The following is a 16,807-nucleotide window of genomic DNA, read 5'->3' as shown; positions in this document are numbered from 1 at the left end:
ATGTGAGGGGGACGTCCCATTTTCCACCATAGAAGAGGCAAGCACTGACTGTCAATATTTTACAATTATTTAACTAGGCAAGTCAGTTAAGAACAAATTCTTATTTTCAATGACAGCCTAGGAACTGAGCTAATCAGTGGGTTAACTGCTTTGTTCAGGGGCAGAAGAAGAGATTTAACCTTGTCGGCACGGGGATTCGATCCTGCAACCTTTCGGTTACTTGTCCAACGCTCTAACCACTAGGCTACCATCACCAGGACCACGGACATTACTTCCACTCACTTGCCATCAACAGAAATGTCACTATAGCTTGATTAGCTCAGACTCGCTAACCATAATAGTTGTTGCCAATGTAGGCCTATTTGATACTTTTAAATTATTATTTATTTACATTCTTGTCTCTCATTATCATTAAATCTATACTAGGTAGCTAAATGGAAATGATTTGTTTAGCATAGCAATGAAGAAAATGATTAGGATTAACGACTTAATAACTAATGACCAGCGGCTTGGGTAGCATCTTAAGAATGCAAAAACGTATTTACTCATTAAAATAATGTTTTTATAAATATTTTGGCAACCATTATATAAAAGGAACAAGGCCTTCGATCCCAGGGATTATTGTGTGATAACTCCCTCCTAAAGACTGTTCTGCTTAACGATTTAACTAGTTTCAGGAAGTCTTATGGCTATGTTGTTGCTACGGTAGCGCAAGAAGGAAAAATAACAGTAATATTGCCGCTTAAAACATTTTTTTTAGGGAGTATGCAAGCGCAGAAGTTTGCTTCACCTAGCTGATTTCTGCTATGAACAAACCAAACCTATGTATGCTGACCCTTAACCTACACTCTGTGGACAGGACAGAGCACCACATTTTGTAAACAAAGCAAGTGAAGTTCTTAGACCAGCTAGCTACTTCAACAGTTTTGATAAAGAAGACTAGTAGGTTTTGATACGTTATTGTAATGAACTTTTACAGCCAATATCTGTTTTGAATTACTTTCAACTACTTTGTGGCGCCCAACAACTAAGAAAATAGTACTTCTGTAGTACTCAACTATGTGTTAGCTAGCAAGTATGGTAACTTTACTTATCAATTTGTTGGCCACTGTCAGCTATCAACCTAACTAGCTAGCTAGGTGAGTTGTGTGCTTACTTTTATACCTCAGTCAATGAATGGTTGTGTGCTGTATGCGAGGTAGGAGACAATTTAAGGTTAAAGGGTAATCTGCAGTTCAAACAGATATTCCAAAAAGGGAGGAATGCCCAAACAGGAGGGAAAGGAAAAAAGTGAAGTCTTCAAACCCTTTCAAATGAAGGACACTATATATATATACAGTACCAGTCAAAAGTTTGGACACACCTACTAATTCAAGGGTTTTTCTTTATTTTTACTATTTTTGTATGTTGTAGTATAATAGTGAATACATCAAAAATATGAAATAACACATATGGAATCATGTAGTAACAAAAAAAGTGTTCAACAAATATATTTTATATTTGAGATTCTTCAAAGAACCCACCCTTTGCCTTGATGACAGCTTTGCACACTCTTGGCATTCTCTAAACCAGCTTCATGTGGTCGTCACCTGAAATGCATTTCAATGAACAGGTGTGCCTTGTTAAAAGTTCATTTGTGGAATTTCTTTCCTTCTTAATGCATTTGAGCCAATCAGTTGTGTTGTGACGAGGTAGGGGTGGTATACAGAAGATAGCCTTATTTGATAAATACCAAGTCTATATTATGGCAAGAACAGCTCAAATAAGCAAAGAGAAACAACATTCCATCATTACTTTGAGACATGAAGATCAGTCAATCCAGAAAATGTCAAGAACTTTGAACGTATCTTCAAGTAAAGTCGCAAAAACCATCAAGGACTATGATGAAACTGGCTCTCATGAGGGCCGCCACAGGAAAGTAAGACTCAGAGTTACCTCTGCTGCAGAGGTTAAGTTCATTAGAGTTAACTGCACCTCAGAAATTGCAGCCCAAATAGCTGAAGTAACAGACACATCTCTACATCAACTCTTCAGAGGAGACTGCGTGAATCAGGCCTTCATGGTCTAATTGCTGCAAAGAAACCAGTACTAAAGGACACCAATAAGAAAAAAAGAATCGCTTGGGCCAAGAAACATGAGCAATAGAAATTAGACCGGTGGAAAGCTGTCCTTTGGACTGATGAGTCCAAATTTTGGTTCCAACCGTGTCTTTGAGAGACGCAAAGTAGGTGAACGGATGATCTCCGCACCTATGGTGTGAACTGGAACACGCTGTCGTAGGCATCGATCAAGAGCATCCCAAACATCCTCCGTGGATGACATGTCTGGTGAGTATGCAGGCCATGGAAGAACTGAGACATTTTCAGCAACCAAGAATTGTGTACAGATCCTTGCAACATGGGGACGAGCATTATCATGCTGAAAGATGAGGTGATGTATGGCGGATGAATGGCACGACAAAGGACTTCAGGATCTCGTCACAGTATCTCTGTGCATGCCATGTCTTCCCTGAGATAACATCTGCACAAACGGTCAGAAACTCTTTGATTGTACAAACCCACACATTCATCAGCTGTTCAGGGTCTGGTCTCAGACGATCCCGCAGGTCAAGAAGCGGGATGTGGGCTGGCGTGGTTACACGTGGTCTGTGGTTGTGAGGCCGGTTGGACGAACTGCCAAATTCTCCAAAATGACGTTGGAGGTGGCTTATGGTAGAGAAAGTATCATTCAATTCTCTGGCAACAGCTCTGATGGACATTCCTGCAGTCAGAATATCAATTACACACTCCCTCATACTTGAGACGTGTGGCATTTGTGTTGTGTGACAAAACTGCACATTTTAGAGTGGCCTTTTATTGTCCCCAGCAAAGGTGACCTATGTAATGTGCATGCTGTTTAATCAGTTTATTGATATGCCACACCTGTCAGGTGGATGGATTATCTTGGCAAAGGAGAAATGCTCATTAACAGGTAGATAAACAAAGTTGTGCACAAAATTGGAGAGCAATAAGCTTTTTGTGCTTATGGAACATTTCTGGGAACTTTTATTTCAGCTCATGAAATATGGGACAAACACTTTACATGTTGTGTTTATATTTTTCTTTAGTGTTGCAAGTAATTTGAGATAGATTGATGTTGGCAGCAACTTGTGTATTCCATATGCATCCACACCAAATGTTACTTAGTTGTTAGTTAGTGCAATTTTTATCCTGTTATACTGTAAGTCGAATTTATAGTATCTTTATACACTAGTACTTTATAACTATCACATGTCAAACACAGCATTTTGTATTTGAGGTGTTTTATGTTACGCTGAATAATCCAAGAGCCTTGAGAGGCAATTCAATAATTATATTTATTTGAATACACATCTTTATTATTCTATATAAAATTCTGGGATAAACTTCAAAAGGAATCCATCCAGAACTATGCTGCATTTCAAGCTTTATTAATGCCATCTACAAGGGAAACCATCAAGTGCAACCTAACTCTATAAAGAAGTCAAATACCTCCATGTTAGTTGGTGCTCCTGACTGTTGTTGAAGCCATAGAAATAGAAGGGGACCTGCAGTTCTGTTTTGGAAAATATACATAAAAACCTTCCATCTCAGTCATAATTAGGAAATGCAAAGGAGCGCCAATATATCTTGTGTTAAGCACAAGGGACTAGAAACATAAATGTGCTTATAAAAACCTATTACATTTAGCAGAAATCTTACACGTTTCCCTGCACAAAACCTTGAAGTTAAAACAAGGTAGAAGGTCAAATTAGGATTAAAACTTGTTACCTGCATGCCCTCTAGTCACACATCTATCACGTATTTATATAAAAATTGCCTGACTGATCTTGGCTCAGCTAGTCCCTCTGCTGAAAACAACATATGGCTTCTACTGCAGTGAGGTGAATTGTCCCAGTACTAATACAGCCCCTCTATTCCCTCACATGTCTCCTGTGGCTTACACTAAGCCCTCATCACAAAAAGGCTTGTGAGGAAAACACCAAATACCTACCCATTTAGTTAGCGTCTAAAGCTCGTCTTGTCTCCTCCTGTTAAGGTATGCTATGTGAAACCCAGAGGTTTTGTGCTCGTCTTTTTACACATGGGAAAATAAAAAATCATGTCCTTAGAAAAGTACAAAGCAGCCTGACGAAGCGTGTCAGTGTGCAAAATGCTTTTGACTTCCCATTACCTGCATAGAATCACTTAAGAGTATAGAGATAGATCAGAGAAAAGAACAGACAATATATATACACATCTAAACCATAGATACAGTACACACAATACCGTTCAAAAGTTTGGGGTCACTTAGAAATGTCCTTGTTTTCCATTAAAACATACATGAATAGGAAATAGTCAAGAAGATGACAAGTTATAAATAATGATTTCTAATTGAAATAGTAATTGTGTCCTTCAAACTTTGCTTTCGTCAAAGAATCCTCCATTTTCAGCAATTACAGTCTTGCAGACCTTTGGCATTCTTGTCAATTTGTTGAGGTAATCAGAAGAGATTTCACCCCATGCTTCCTGAAGCACCTCCCACAAATTGGATAGGCTTGATGGACACTTCTTACAACAGCTCAATAGGGTTGAGATCCGGTGACTGTGCTGGCCACTCCATTATAGACAGAATACCAGCTGACTGCTTCTTCCCTAAATCGTTTTTGCAAAGTTTGGAGCTGTGCTTCGGGTCATTGTCCTGTTGTAGGAGGAATTGGCTCAAATTAAGAGCCGTCCACAGGGTATGGCATGGCATTGCAAAATGGAGTGATAGCCTTCCTTCTTCAAGATCCCTTTCACCCTGTACAAATCTCCAACTTTACCACCACCAAAGCACCCACAGTCCATCACATTGCATCCACCATGCTTGACAGATGGTGTCAAGCACTCCTCCAGCATCTTTCCATTTTTTTGTGCGTCTCACGAATGTTCTTCTTTGTGATCCGAACAGCTCAAACTTAAACTCTGTCTATAACACTTTTATCCAATCTTCCTCTATCCAGTGTCTGTGTTCTTTTGCCCATCTTTTATTTTTATTGGCCAGTCTGACATATGGCTTTTTCTTTGCAACTCTGCCTAGAAGGCCAGCATCCCGGAGTCGCCACTTCACTGTTGACTTTGAGACTGGTGTTATGCGGGTACTATTTAATGAAGCTGCCAGTTGAAGACTTGAGGCATCTGTTTCTCAAACTAGACACTCTAATGTACTTGCTCAGTTGTGCACCGGGGCCTCCCACTCCTCTTTCTATTCTGGTTAGAGCCAGTTGGCGCTGTTCTGTGAAGGGAGTAGTACAGTTTCTTGGTAATTTCTTGCATGGAATAGCCTTCATTTCTCAGAACAAGAATAGACTGACTAGTTTCAGAAGTTTTCAACAGATTTCAGCTGTGCTAACATAATTGCAAAATGGTTTTCTAATATTCAATTAGCCTTTTAAAATTATAAACTTGGATTAGCTAACACAATGTGCCATTGGAACACAGGAGTGATGGTTCTGATCAATTTGATGTTATTTTAATGGTCAAGAAATGTGCTTTTATTTAAAAAACAAGGACATTTCTAAGTGACCCCAAACTGTTGAACGGTAGAGTACATACCGACATACAGGTGGTAAATGAGACAGTCTACTATCTTTGGCAGCCAGGTAAGCTGAGAGTTCCAAAATACAAAAATAAGGCTCTCGAAAAACAAAAAGCATCAATAAATAAAATCACCAAACAGTACATTGTACAAAAGATCTGCTTCTGTATAAAGTGTCGTTTGAGGGCACCGTTGGGATTGGAAGCAGGGCTTGCACCTTGCTGTGCTGAGGAGAGTGTGGTTGGAGAAGGTGGAGGTGGGCGAGATCAAAGCAGCTACAACCCAGGTCTGCTACTGCGGGACATGAAGCCACCCCGGTTGTGGGAGCTCGCTGGGACTGAAACAGGCACCAGTAGAGCTGAGAAGAGAGGAGATCAGGACAAAGAAGACAAGTGTTAATGAGCATTGATAGTTAATACTCAAATTCGTCTCTATTTGAAGATAACTACTTTCCTCGTAACCAGAGGCTACGACCGAACTCTCTCATAAACATACTTAATTACCAAACACAACCCAGCGACATGTTTAATTAACGGAGTGGCCGCAGATCTTTTTTTCACGGATTAAAGGTCCCGAAGCGTCGGGGCATGTGCGGATCACCGTCCGTTCTGCGTATGTGCTTCTTTACCTCTACTTTATGAGCACATTTTTGAAGTCTCCTTCCCTTCACATTTCCCAATCAATCGTGAATGACCATTTCAAGTTTCACCAACCATTTTATCTCAATCAGTTTCATGGGGATATGCATTTAGATCATCTTGAGTTGTTCAGTGGTGTTTTGAATGATGTTCAGTGAGCACATTTTTGAGCAAATGGTGCAAACTGTAGCATATCCTACCTGTGTATTTTGCCTAGTGGCGCACCCTGTTGAGTTTTGGCCACATGAAAGAAAAATGCAGTGGTGATTTTGTCTTAAGAGTAATGTTATACTATGACTTTATATTATGTGATCTTGCAGACATTGATTCAGCTTTGATATAACTTTATTAAATGAGACCTGTTCGCCAAAGTAGACTGTTCTTTACAAGTAGAGCAGAGAAAGCATAAAGTTGTGAATAAACACAAACGTAGAAGCTTCGGGATCTTTAGTCTGGGTAAATAAAGGTCTGTGAAAAGTCAGATCCGCAGCCACAGCCTTTTAGAAATGATGAGGACCACTGGAGATGCCTACTGACCTGCGGGAGGGGCTTGTGTATCAGGCTCCTCCTCATCTTCAATGGGGGAGTGGCCCAGGGGGTGGTGGTCAAAGGAGTCCAGGAAGGAGGAGCTGCTGATGCCCAAACTGATGCCCGTCACTCCGATGCCCAGAGAGTCTGCCAGGATACCAGACAGAGACTCAATCAGTCGGTCACAAAAAGAAATGTGTAGAAACTGTGTACAGTATGCAATGTAAAACGAGGTGCCCACCTGTACCCACAAATGCCCTGCCAGGACGTCCCTGTCCAATGTTGTCCAGCACCGTGAAGGAGCGGCGGTAAGGGGTGTCTGACTGCAACAGAACCCAGAGTTAAATCTCACTGACTGGGACGCAGGCAAACATATTCCACATTCATCCTTTACAAAATAAACCTACAAAATATACCAAAATCATGCTGTAGTGGTAATAATGTGTGACCACCATGTGTGACTATAGCCATACCCTGTAGGTGTGGGTGGTGTTGGGACGGGAGAATACGTCCAATTGATGAAGCCGATCCCGGGGAAGCAAACTACCTGCTTCATCTGTAACAGCACTGTGGGCACGACTGGACGAGTCTCTATGCCGCTACACAAAATAAAATTGTGTTGTGTTATTAGCAGGTGATAGTATTAAGTGTTTTATCAAGTCAGTTCAAGATGTACAACTAGTATGCAGTTTTACTCGTCCCATACCTGAGTAGGTCTGAAGTGCTGTCCAGAGTGCCTGGGCTCAGCGTCCCCAGTGCCGATGGGAGGAAGGAGTGTGTTCCTGCTCAGAGGCATCAGAGGAGAGGCCAGGCGGTCACTGGCTGTGGGTCTGGAGAGAGTAATAACTCTGTTCACCTTCCACGCTTTCTATAAAGTTACACAAGTCCCTTTAACATGGAGCAGACTGAAATCTCACTCCACACAAGGGTAAATTATATGCTCCACACAGATATTGTTCCACTCAAGGTTCATGACAAGTTCATCTGTTAGGATGCTTAGCTAGTCACACACACAATTCCTCACATCCCTTCCCCTCCATTCTGCTGAACAGAACGCCACAAGGCACAAGTTAAAAGGCAAACCGCTTTCAAAGTAATCTCTCTGCACAGACGGTTCTCCAGCTTCAGAGCGATAGGAGAAGAAGAGCGAGGAAGGAGGGGTGTACATGGAGGAGGACAGGGACCAGATGGAGATTGGGTAACCCTCTAAGTTAACTCACAGGCGCGTTCCACGGATGACCTCATCCATGGAGCCAGCGGCACTGGACTGCGTCAGGCTGGGAACCAAGGGCAAAAGAGTTCGTGGAGGCGGGTTACGGCGTCTCGCCGACTGGGCAGGGCGGGACAGGGAGGAGGAGCTCTGCTCTAGCACCTGGCGAGGACGTAGCTTGCTAGACGGAATCACGGTGGACCCTGGCCTATGGGTCATCACCCTCTCCTCAGGGTCCCTAAGAAAGAAAAGGAAGCAATTAACCTTTACTCAAAGTAAGATATGCATACACACCTACATATCCATAGCTAATAACAGTCTCTTCACCTCTTATTTAATAAGACGATAATAGGTCATCAGTAAGAATAGTGGTTGACCCCTAGAGTTAGCTCCTAATGCTACACTCTACTAATAAAGATTCTTATACTAAATAATAATACCGAAGATTCTTATACTAAATAATAATAATACTAATAAAGATTATTATAGTATCAGCAGGAGTATGATCAGTACTTATGGTCTCCATACTGGGCTCTCTCCATCACTCCCAGGTTCCTCTGCTGCAGGGGGATGCCGTGGATGACTATGAGTTCGTTGAGGTTGTGATGTGTCACCGCCGCCTCTACTGGGACCCGACTGGACTGTAGGAGGGAGGGAGGCAGAAGCCGATACAGAGTAAGAGTCATTCACCTAAAGTGGTCATTCACATAAAAAAACTACAGCCACCTCATTATCACTACTTGCACGTCACCTTAGCCCCAACTCAGCGTTTCTACATGCAACCAAGTGGAGAGGACCTACAACCACCCACTTGAGACCAAACAAACAATTAGACAAAAAAGTAAATTAAAGCAAGAATTGAGTAAGTAAAAGCATTCCAAAATTGTAATTTGATACATTTTTTTAAAAGACAGAGACGTGTGTAATAAAAAAAATTCAACTCAACAGTTGGTTAAGAAGTAAGAAAGTGACTAAAATTGGTATGGTTTGAGTTATTCAACAGGCACAAGCACATTCAGTCTAAGAATGAATAAAAACATGCCGCTGTGGATGGCGTCGATCGGCAACATTTTGCCTCTAGGTGAGAGTTGCATACAGTAGATGATTTTTTCTGCTTTTTGGATTTCCGTCTGGGCTTGTGCTTTGAGCCCCTTGATTTTGTGGTCTTTGGGGGAAAAAACGGATGACCAAATGAGAGAGTGAGAAAGAGGAAGGAAGGACAGATTGGTGGTTAAAAGGGTGTGGAACAGACCAAGGAAGAAGAAAGAGTAGGGGGCAAAAAGAAGGAAAGAAAAAAGGATTCAAGTTAATGAACTATCTGATAGCCTTAAAACAGAGTGAGAAAACCTCCTGACAGCAGGGGAAAGCAATTCAGCATCAGTGTGTGACTGTGTTTCCAGTTTTGAAAACTAAGCCTAAACTCTCAAACTAATCTGAAAGTTATTATAGTCCATTCACAGTGCTTAGTAATATATCCTATTGATCTAAATCCTACATCCTAACAGTAGGATTTTCCACTCTACGGAGAGGTAGACCCATTGGTGGTCCTTCTCCCCCCTCTCAGGGCACTGACCTGGGGTTGCGGGGTTCCTGTTAGCTGGGGCACCCTGCTCTGGCCCAGCCTGGGGAGCAGAGTGGGCAGTGTGGACAGGAGCAGGAAAGGGTTCCGAGCATCTGACTGGGATGGGCTGAAGTTCACTTCATTTTTCTCATCATCTGTCAAAAAGAGGATGCAAAATACTGTCAACACAGGCTCAAGCAACAGATTATGCTGTGGGTATGGCATCATTTGGCAATGACGGATTTCTTGGTTTAAAAGTCAATTGCAAGTCTCTTTGTTGAGTAACAGAACACTAATGTATGACCCAGCGTTGCCTATAAGACATTGCCCTTTGGTTCTACCTGACACACAGCCCTCCCAGTGCCTGCGGACCAGCTCCTCCATCCAGCCAAACAGCTCTCGCCACACATCGTCAAACAGCAGGTCGAGGACTGACTGTCTGCGACAGTGGTAGGGAGACACCGGAGGCAGGCCGTACCACCGCCGACCAGCCCCCATGCACCCCCGCTCCCACTTGTCATCCCTGTAAAGGTCAAACCATAGATTAAACCATCAACACAACAGACCTGGGCAAAGTTATGTAAAATACTGTCAAATACAGAGCTTGGTTTAAGGTTACTTGGTACCCTTAGGGTAATCCCAAAAGTAGGCAACAAGCTCAATCAACTGCACCATACTGTAAAGTGTTTGAAATGCCCCTATAGATATACTGTAGGGTACTAAACAGGAGAGCCGGGAGGTGACCCACAAATCCCTGCAGTCAAAGGCTAGGTACTCCTCCATCAGACCTTCAGCCTCGATCACCCTGGGCATGTCATGACCTCTGGATCCACTGGGAGTACCAGGGGGGTGGTCAACATCCTCACGGGGCCTGGACAGCACAGCCTTCCTACCTTGCACACACAGACTGGACACACAAACAACACGGTTCCTAAAAAGCATCAGTCCTAATTTTTTGGCTAGCCACAGTAGCCTAGCCAGTACATGTACGCCTTGCAAAAAATACAAAAAATAATACATATTATGTTATATATTTTTGGGGGGGATGCCTGTTTTGCATGTTATTTTGGCATTAATAAGTGTCACATGAGTTTGCAAGCAATGTAAAAATGTTTATTTCTTATTTTTAATGAGTTAATAAAGCCACATACAAACTTCTCTTTTTCGTTTTTTTGAGTAAGGCCTGGCTCAATGCTTTCTGTGGTGGTGGGGCAGCCAGCGGAAAATATGGAGCCTAGGTGTTGGTAACGTTCTCTAGTTGAGCCGTGATTGGCTCAGTGTTCTGTCACTCATTGGGACACTACGTCACCGCCAAATCTAAGGGTAGAGCTCGAAAATGCAAGCCCTTTGGGTGCTGCAATTAGAGTTACATTAGAAGTGCCCATCCAAGAAGGCTCAAGGTCATTGCCCACAGATAAAATTATATCAAACCACATTATATCTACAGCAGCTTTGATTGGACTGATCATGTCAACATCATACTTTTAAAATATTGAATCAAGTCGACAATCTACTGGCAAATCCAGTAGTTTTAATCCTTGTCATATGAAGAGAAATAAGGAAGTGAAATTATAGATAAAATGTATTGGACATTGGACATAAACATTACATAACAAGTTGGAGATTGCAAACTCAACAATTAGTGGTTTGGAAGGAATCAGTGGCTAACTGCAAGCATTTCAAAGCAATCACTAGCCTGCTAGTCAGTGGAGTGGGTGTGTGGTCCCAATTCTGGGTTTAAGGGTCTCTTTTCCAAGCTTAAAATGATAAACATTCAACATTGTCCATGCTGTCAATCCAGCATGATTTCTGCCTCGCTTTAAACAACTGTTAACTTGGATCTTGGAAATCTGACTTCAGTGAGTTCAAGACAACTGGGAACTCTGAAAAAAACTAGCTAAAAAAGATAAGTTTGGAATGATCATCCAACTCGGAATTGCAAGTCTGGAATTCGGTCCTCTTTCTAGAGCTCCGACCTGAAGATCACTGACGTCATCATGATTCGCCTTTGACCCCCCCCCCCCCCCCCCCCCCCCGAGTTCCCAGTTGTCTTGAAAGAACCATAAATCCAGAGAATGCCAGACTTTGATGTTTGATGACAGAATTTGCCCACGATGGACCGCTGCACCACCTTCTTGTTCAAGTGAGCACAACAAGGTGAGTCAAAAAATGTATTATATGCTGCTGTATAAATTATGTAATTTGCCTGGGAGATATGTATACTGTAGCTGAGAAAGTAATACTAAGTGTATGTTGGTGTTAGTAGCCCATGTGCCTCACCTTAATAATTTGGTCCCGTCTCCCCTCCCAATTTCACCTACTGTTCTGACTTGGTGGTGCACATGTAACCTGTAGCCGGTTTTAGAGAATGTAATCATTGAATATTGTAAGAGCTTTCATTGTCTGCTTATATGCCCCCTTTATTTAACCAGCCATATCAGCTGTGTTTTTTTAAGGCATTAAATGAGGCCAAATTAACTGTTTCGCTGCCAGACAAGGCTCTACTGATAGCCAGGTGTAGCAGTGGTAAGGTGTTGGGACAGCTTTATGTAGGCCCTAAGTGTGTCACAGTTATATTGCAATTAATATATTGTTAAGTGTTGTGTAGTGGGTTTGCTGGCATGCATCTAAAAAAACGTGGGGGGATTTGCCCCACCAAGATTTACATGCTAAAATCGCAATTGACGCATTGTAACTTACACACGCTGACTTACTTAAGTTGACTTGCTGTTTGACAAGCCACACAGTATGTAGGTCACAAAACCACAAAGCAAACGGACATCCATAATTGATGGGTTAACAGCATCAGTAGTCAGTGCTCACTCTGTGCAGGGGCCAGGCTTGTCCTTGTCCTGGGGCTTGCTACTGATGCTGTCCTTTTGTCCAGCTGCACTGCTGCTGGCTGTCCCGGTCCCCTCCCCTGAAGTGGCGTACCACTGGAAGCCCTCGTCATTGGGACACACCAGCTGACTACCCAGAATCCTGTGGGTTCACATAGCAGGGTGGAGGGGGTCAAACAGTGATTACAACCTAAATTAATCAAACCGATAGGAAAATGTATTAACCCCCCCAAACACACACTGAGCCAATGGTTTATGATATCTTATTGGGAATTGGGCCCAAGGGCTTTGAGCCTATAATTATGTGGCAAGTAGTTTCTTCTCAGGTTTGAAAACAAATCTAAATCAGATTCATCTTAGGTACCTTCAAGTTGGACTGTTCTTTTAAGAGGTATCCCTTTATTGAACCCTAAGTACTTTCAGTGATACATTTGCAGGCGAATAGTGTAGGAACAAGGCTAGAGTGGCAGTAATGTGTGACAGTGTGTGAGAAGTGAGAGGTGAGGGGGGAGTAGGGTGAGTACCCACCGTAGGTGAGGGAACCTGAAGGCCCACTGATGACACTCATCTTGCAGCCCCCGTAGATGTGCCCCACCCCGCCCCTCATAAAGCTCCTCGTCAATCTCCTCAAACATCTGCTGCACCTGTCGCGACGCCACCTTGTCAAATTCCTGAGGGATGGAGGGAGGGAGAGAGGTAGAGAGAGAGGAGGCCCTGCAGAGGAACACTATGACAGAAGGCAGTTGCTTTTCAAGCTAATCAAATATTAGCAGCACATCGCTGAGAGTCGTTTATGTCACAGCAGGCGATGGGCTCCTAGAGTGTGTGGCAGTGTATGAGTGATCGTGCTGGAGTAATTGGTATCATGTGCATATGTTTGTGAGAGACAGAGAGTGTGTGCCTGCACAGGCAGGTTGTGTTTACTGTAGAATATAAATTAGCATTATAGAAGTATGACTCCTATGAGGCATTCTGAGGACATGGCTGTGTGTAAATACATCATGGAATTTTTATAAAGTTTCTGAGGGCAAGCTCTAGAAAGCTAAAAATCACCATGAAGTGAAACCATGAGGGAACTGACCTCTGCAGGCACAGTAGACTGTAAGTCATTACAATAAAATATGATAAGGCTAATTTAATTGAAAACTGTATAAAAGACTGTTGTAGCATTCAGCATGGCTAGGCCTAGCTAGTGCCTTCAGAAAGTATTCACACCCCTTGACTTTTTCCACATTTTGTTGTGTTACAGCTTGAATTTAAAATGGATTAAACTGAGATTGTGTCACTGGCATACACACAATACCCCATAATGTAAAAGTTTGTTTTATTTTTTACAAATGAAATAAAAATGTGAAGCTGAAATGTCTCAAGTCAATAAGTATTAAACCCCTTTGTTATGGCAAGCCTATAATTGTTCAACAGTAAAAATGTGTGCAATAATAGTGTTTAACATGATTTTTGAATGACTACCTCATCTCTGTATCCCACACAAGTCAGTTAAAAACAAATTCTTAATTACAATGACGGCCTACCGGGAAACAGTGGGTTAACTGCCTTGTTCAGGGGCAGAACAACAGATTTTTACCTTGTCAGCTCGGGGATTTGATCCTTAGATATAAATATATGTAAGGTCCCTCAGTTGAGCAGCGAATTTCAAACACAGGTTCAACCACCAAGACCAGGGAGGTTTTCTAATGCCTTGCAAAGAAGGGCACCTTTTGGTAGATGGGTAAAAAAGCAGACACTGAACAGTCCTTTGAGCATGGTGAAGTTATTAATAACACTTTGGATGGTGTATCAATACACCCAGTCACTACAAATATACAGGCGTCCTTCCTAACCCGGTTGCCGGAGAGGAAGGAAACTCATCATTTCACGATGAGGCCAACAGTGATTTTAAAACAGTTACAGGGTTTAGTGGCTGTGACAGGAGAAAACTAAGGATGGATCAACGACATTGTAGTTGCTCCACAATACTAACCTAAATGACAGAGTTAAAAGGAAGACTGTACAGAATAAAACTATTCCAAAACATGCACCCTGTTTGCAATAAGGCACTAAAGTAAAACTGCAACACATGTGGCAAAGAAATTCACTTTATGCCCTGAATATAAAGCATTGTGAATACACAACACATCACTGACTAGTACTCTTCATATTTTCAAGCATGGCGGTGGCTGCATCATGTTATGTTATGGGCAAGGATAAGGGAGTTTTTATGATAAAAAATAAACTGAGAGCTAAGCACAGGCAAAATGCTACAGGAAAACCGGGTTCAGTCTGCTTTCCAACAGACACTGGGAGACAAATTCACCTTTTAGCAGGACAATAACCTAAAACACAAGGCCAAATATACACTGGAGATGCTTACCAAGATTAAATTGAATGTCCCTGAGTGGCCTAGTTACAGTTTTGACTTCAATTGCCTTGAAAATCTATGGCAAGACTTGGCTGTCAAACAAAGATCAACAACCAACTTGACATGAATAATGTGCAAATATTCTGCAATCCAGGTGTGCAAAGCTCTTAGAGACGTACCCATAAAGACTCACAGCTGTAATCACAGCCTGTTTTCACTTTGTCATTATGGGGTATTGTGTGTAGATGGGTGAGAACAATCCATTTTGAATTCAGGCTGTAACACAACAAAATGTGGAATAAATCAAGGGGTATGAATACGTTCTGAAGGCAACATAAGCGCTTGATACTCAGAACATAGGGCAATTGAATGGTAAGATCCAGCTGAGAAGGTGAGGCGAGACTCACATCATAGCCCCAGGAGAAGACAGAGCTCCCCTCTGTAGAGATACCCGTCTCTGTGTAGCTGTGGATCCCAGACCAGGACCGCGTCGTGTCTCCAGTAGTGGCCGTTGGACAGTCTGACCGGCGAGAGGCTGCAGATGTCATCTCCGAGCTGCAGAAGAGGACAGACATTGTTTACATGTTGCTGTACATTACAGTGTTGTGTGTTGTCGAGTGTGTGAGGGAATAATTTAGACCAGATTATGTAACTAACTGGCTACCTCCCTCTTTATTGTCTCCTTGCCTTCACGCATCTAAACAGGATATGTGAAAGCAAAATTGCTGCTCCCTACAAGTGTACTTGGTATCGACCGGCTGATTCTTTGAGAACAGGTCATACCTGTTGTAAGTGGAGACAGCTTCCTGAAGGTCATGGAGGAGGCAATGGGGGAGGAAGTCATTGTCTACCTCCTCTGGGAGGGGGTGATGGTCAAGGCTGCTTCGGGATATGCCCCGACTGCAGAGAAAGGAAAATACAGCTTTATTAAACATGAGTAAGCAATAGCATCGATAGATACATAGATATTTCATTCTAATACTATAGTAGGTTGATATGTATTGTTGTAAAAAAAAGACACTAATCCCAAACAAACAAGGAGTGAAGCATGAGGTGGGACTTTACATAATCCATTTAAAGCATTAAACATTATCCTATCCCATCCCTTTGTGGAGGCAACTGACCTTGGTGTGACAGATGGGCTGTCAAAAATGTGATCTGATCAATACATTCTCCTTTTACATTGTCATACGATCATGGACTGTGCATTAGCTAACGTTAGCTATTACTTACCAACAATGTAGCGTTAGTCAATCTAGGTTAGCTAGCTACCAAATCAGTATCTCGAATGACAGAAATGACTGTTAGAAAATAATGATAAGCTTGGTCATTAGTAAACAAGCTTGCTTTACTTACACCTCAAGATTGTGCGATACTGTTCTCCTGCTGTATCGCGAAATCATTCTCCTTTTTCTGTTTATCGGCTCATGCCCTCCTGTGTGTCCTCTCTCGTCGTGCATCCCTCCGATTCCTGTCCCCACTTTGTCTTTTGGAAGAGGTTTGCCATTTTTCCCCGACCGCAGGTCAATACGTACACACTTGCAAGTTAGCTAGCTACTGTAACGTTAGCTATCTGGCCTCGTTGCTACTGAAATTATTGAGGCTAACAGTAATTGCTGCTAACTTGCTAGCTAGCTAACGTAGTTACTCTAGATAACTCAGAAAGAGATGTATTGATCTACAATATAATATTTCAAACAAACCGTGGACTACAAATGTGTTTTTATGTTTCAGCGCAAGTGTAATAATATATACCAATATTACAGCATCCATTACTACTAAAGAGGATTATTGCCACAACAACAAGGATGTTATGGACACCCAATCCATAGGCCTGATGGGAAATACATTTCTATCTCGTCTCATATGTGCTTTCTCCTTAATATAAAAGACTACAAATCCATATGCTCTGTGCGATTTTCTTATCGCGCTCCTAAATTCTATCCGTCTCTCACCGGGGAATTTTGACCACACATATTTATTTGGATACTTTTGTTGTAATTCCACATTTTATGTACATTTTACAAATGTTCTATTGATTCATTATATGTTTGGTCAATATTTTAACATTTAAAGCACATTGTCATAGCAGTA

At 42.1% G+C, this 16,807-nt stretch overlaps 1 protein-coding gene across 4 annotated transcripts; it reads right to left on the bottom strand.

Moving 5' to 3' along the window:
• Positions 1–3,336: 3,336 nt before the first annotated feature.
• On the bottom strand, positions 3,337–16,545 carry LOC109899749 (protein FAM149B1). 4 transcript variants are annotated; one of them, XM_020495245.2, is made up of 16 exons: positions 16,070–16,545; positions 15,497–15,613; positions 15,121–15,268; positions 12,883–13,025; positions 12,338–12,496; positions 10,263–10,421; positions 9,856–10,037; positions 9,527–9,669; positions 8,996–9,118; positions 8,467–8,594; positions 7,964–8,191; positions 7,450–7,573; positions 7,217–7,342; positions 6,985–7,066; positions 6,753–6,890; positions 3,337–5,935 (listed from the first exon to the last, which is right to left on the bottom strand). In XM_020495245.2, exons 1-16 carry the CDS (start codon positions 16,171–16,173, stop codon positions 5,853–5,855), a joined length of 2,187 nt encoding a protein of 728 aa, XP_020350834.1. In that variant the 5' UTR covers positions 16,174–16,545; the 3' UTR covers positions 3,337–5,852. The 4 variants fall into 4 exon arrangements, with proteins under 4 accessions (XP_020350834.1, XP_020350835.1, XP_020350836.1 ...); XM_020495246.2 differs by having other exon boundaries at positions 8,482–8,594; XM_020495247.2 differs by lacking the exon at positions 8,996–9,118 and having other exon boundaries at positions 16,070–16,544.
• Between the last annotated feature and the right edge of the window lie 262 nt (positions 16,546–16,807).

Source organism: Oncorhynchus kisutch, linkage group LG11 (genome assembly GCF_002021735.2).
Source record: "Oncorhynchus kisutch isolate 150728-3 linkage group LG11, Okis_V2, whole genome shotgun sequence".
NCBI lineage: Eukaryota > Metazoa > Chordata > Actinopteri > Salmoniformes > Salmonidae > Oncorhynchus > Oncorhynchus kisutch.
This window is presented reverse-complemented; position numbering and strand designations above follow the sequence as displayed.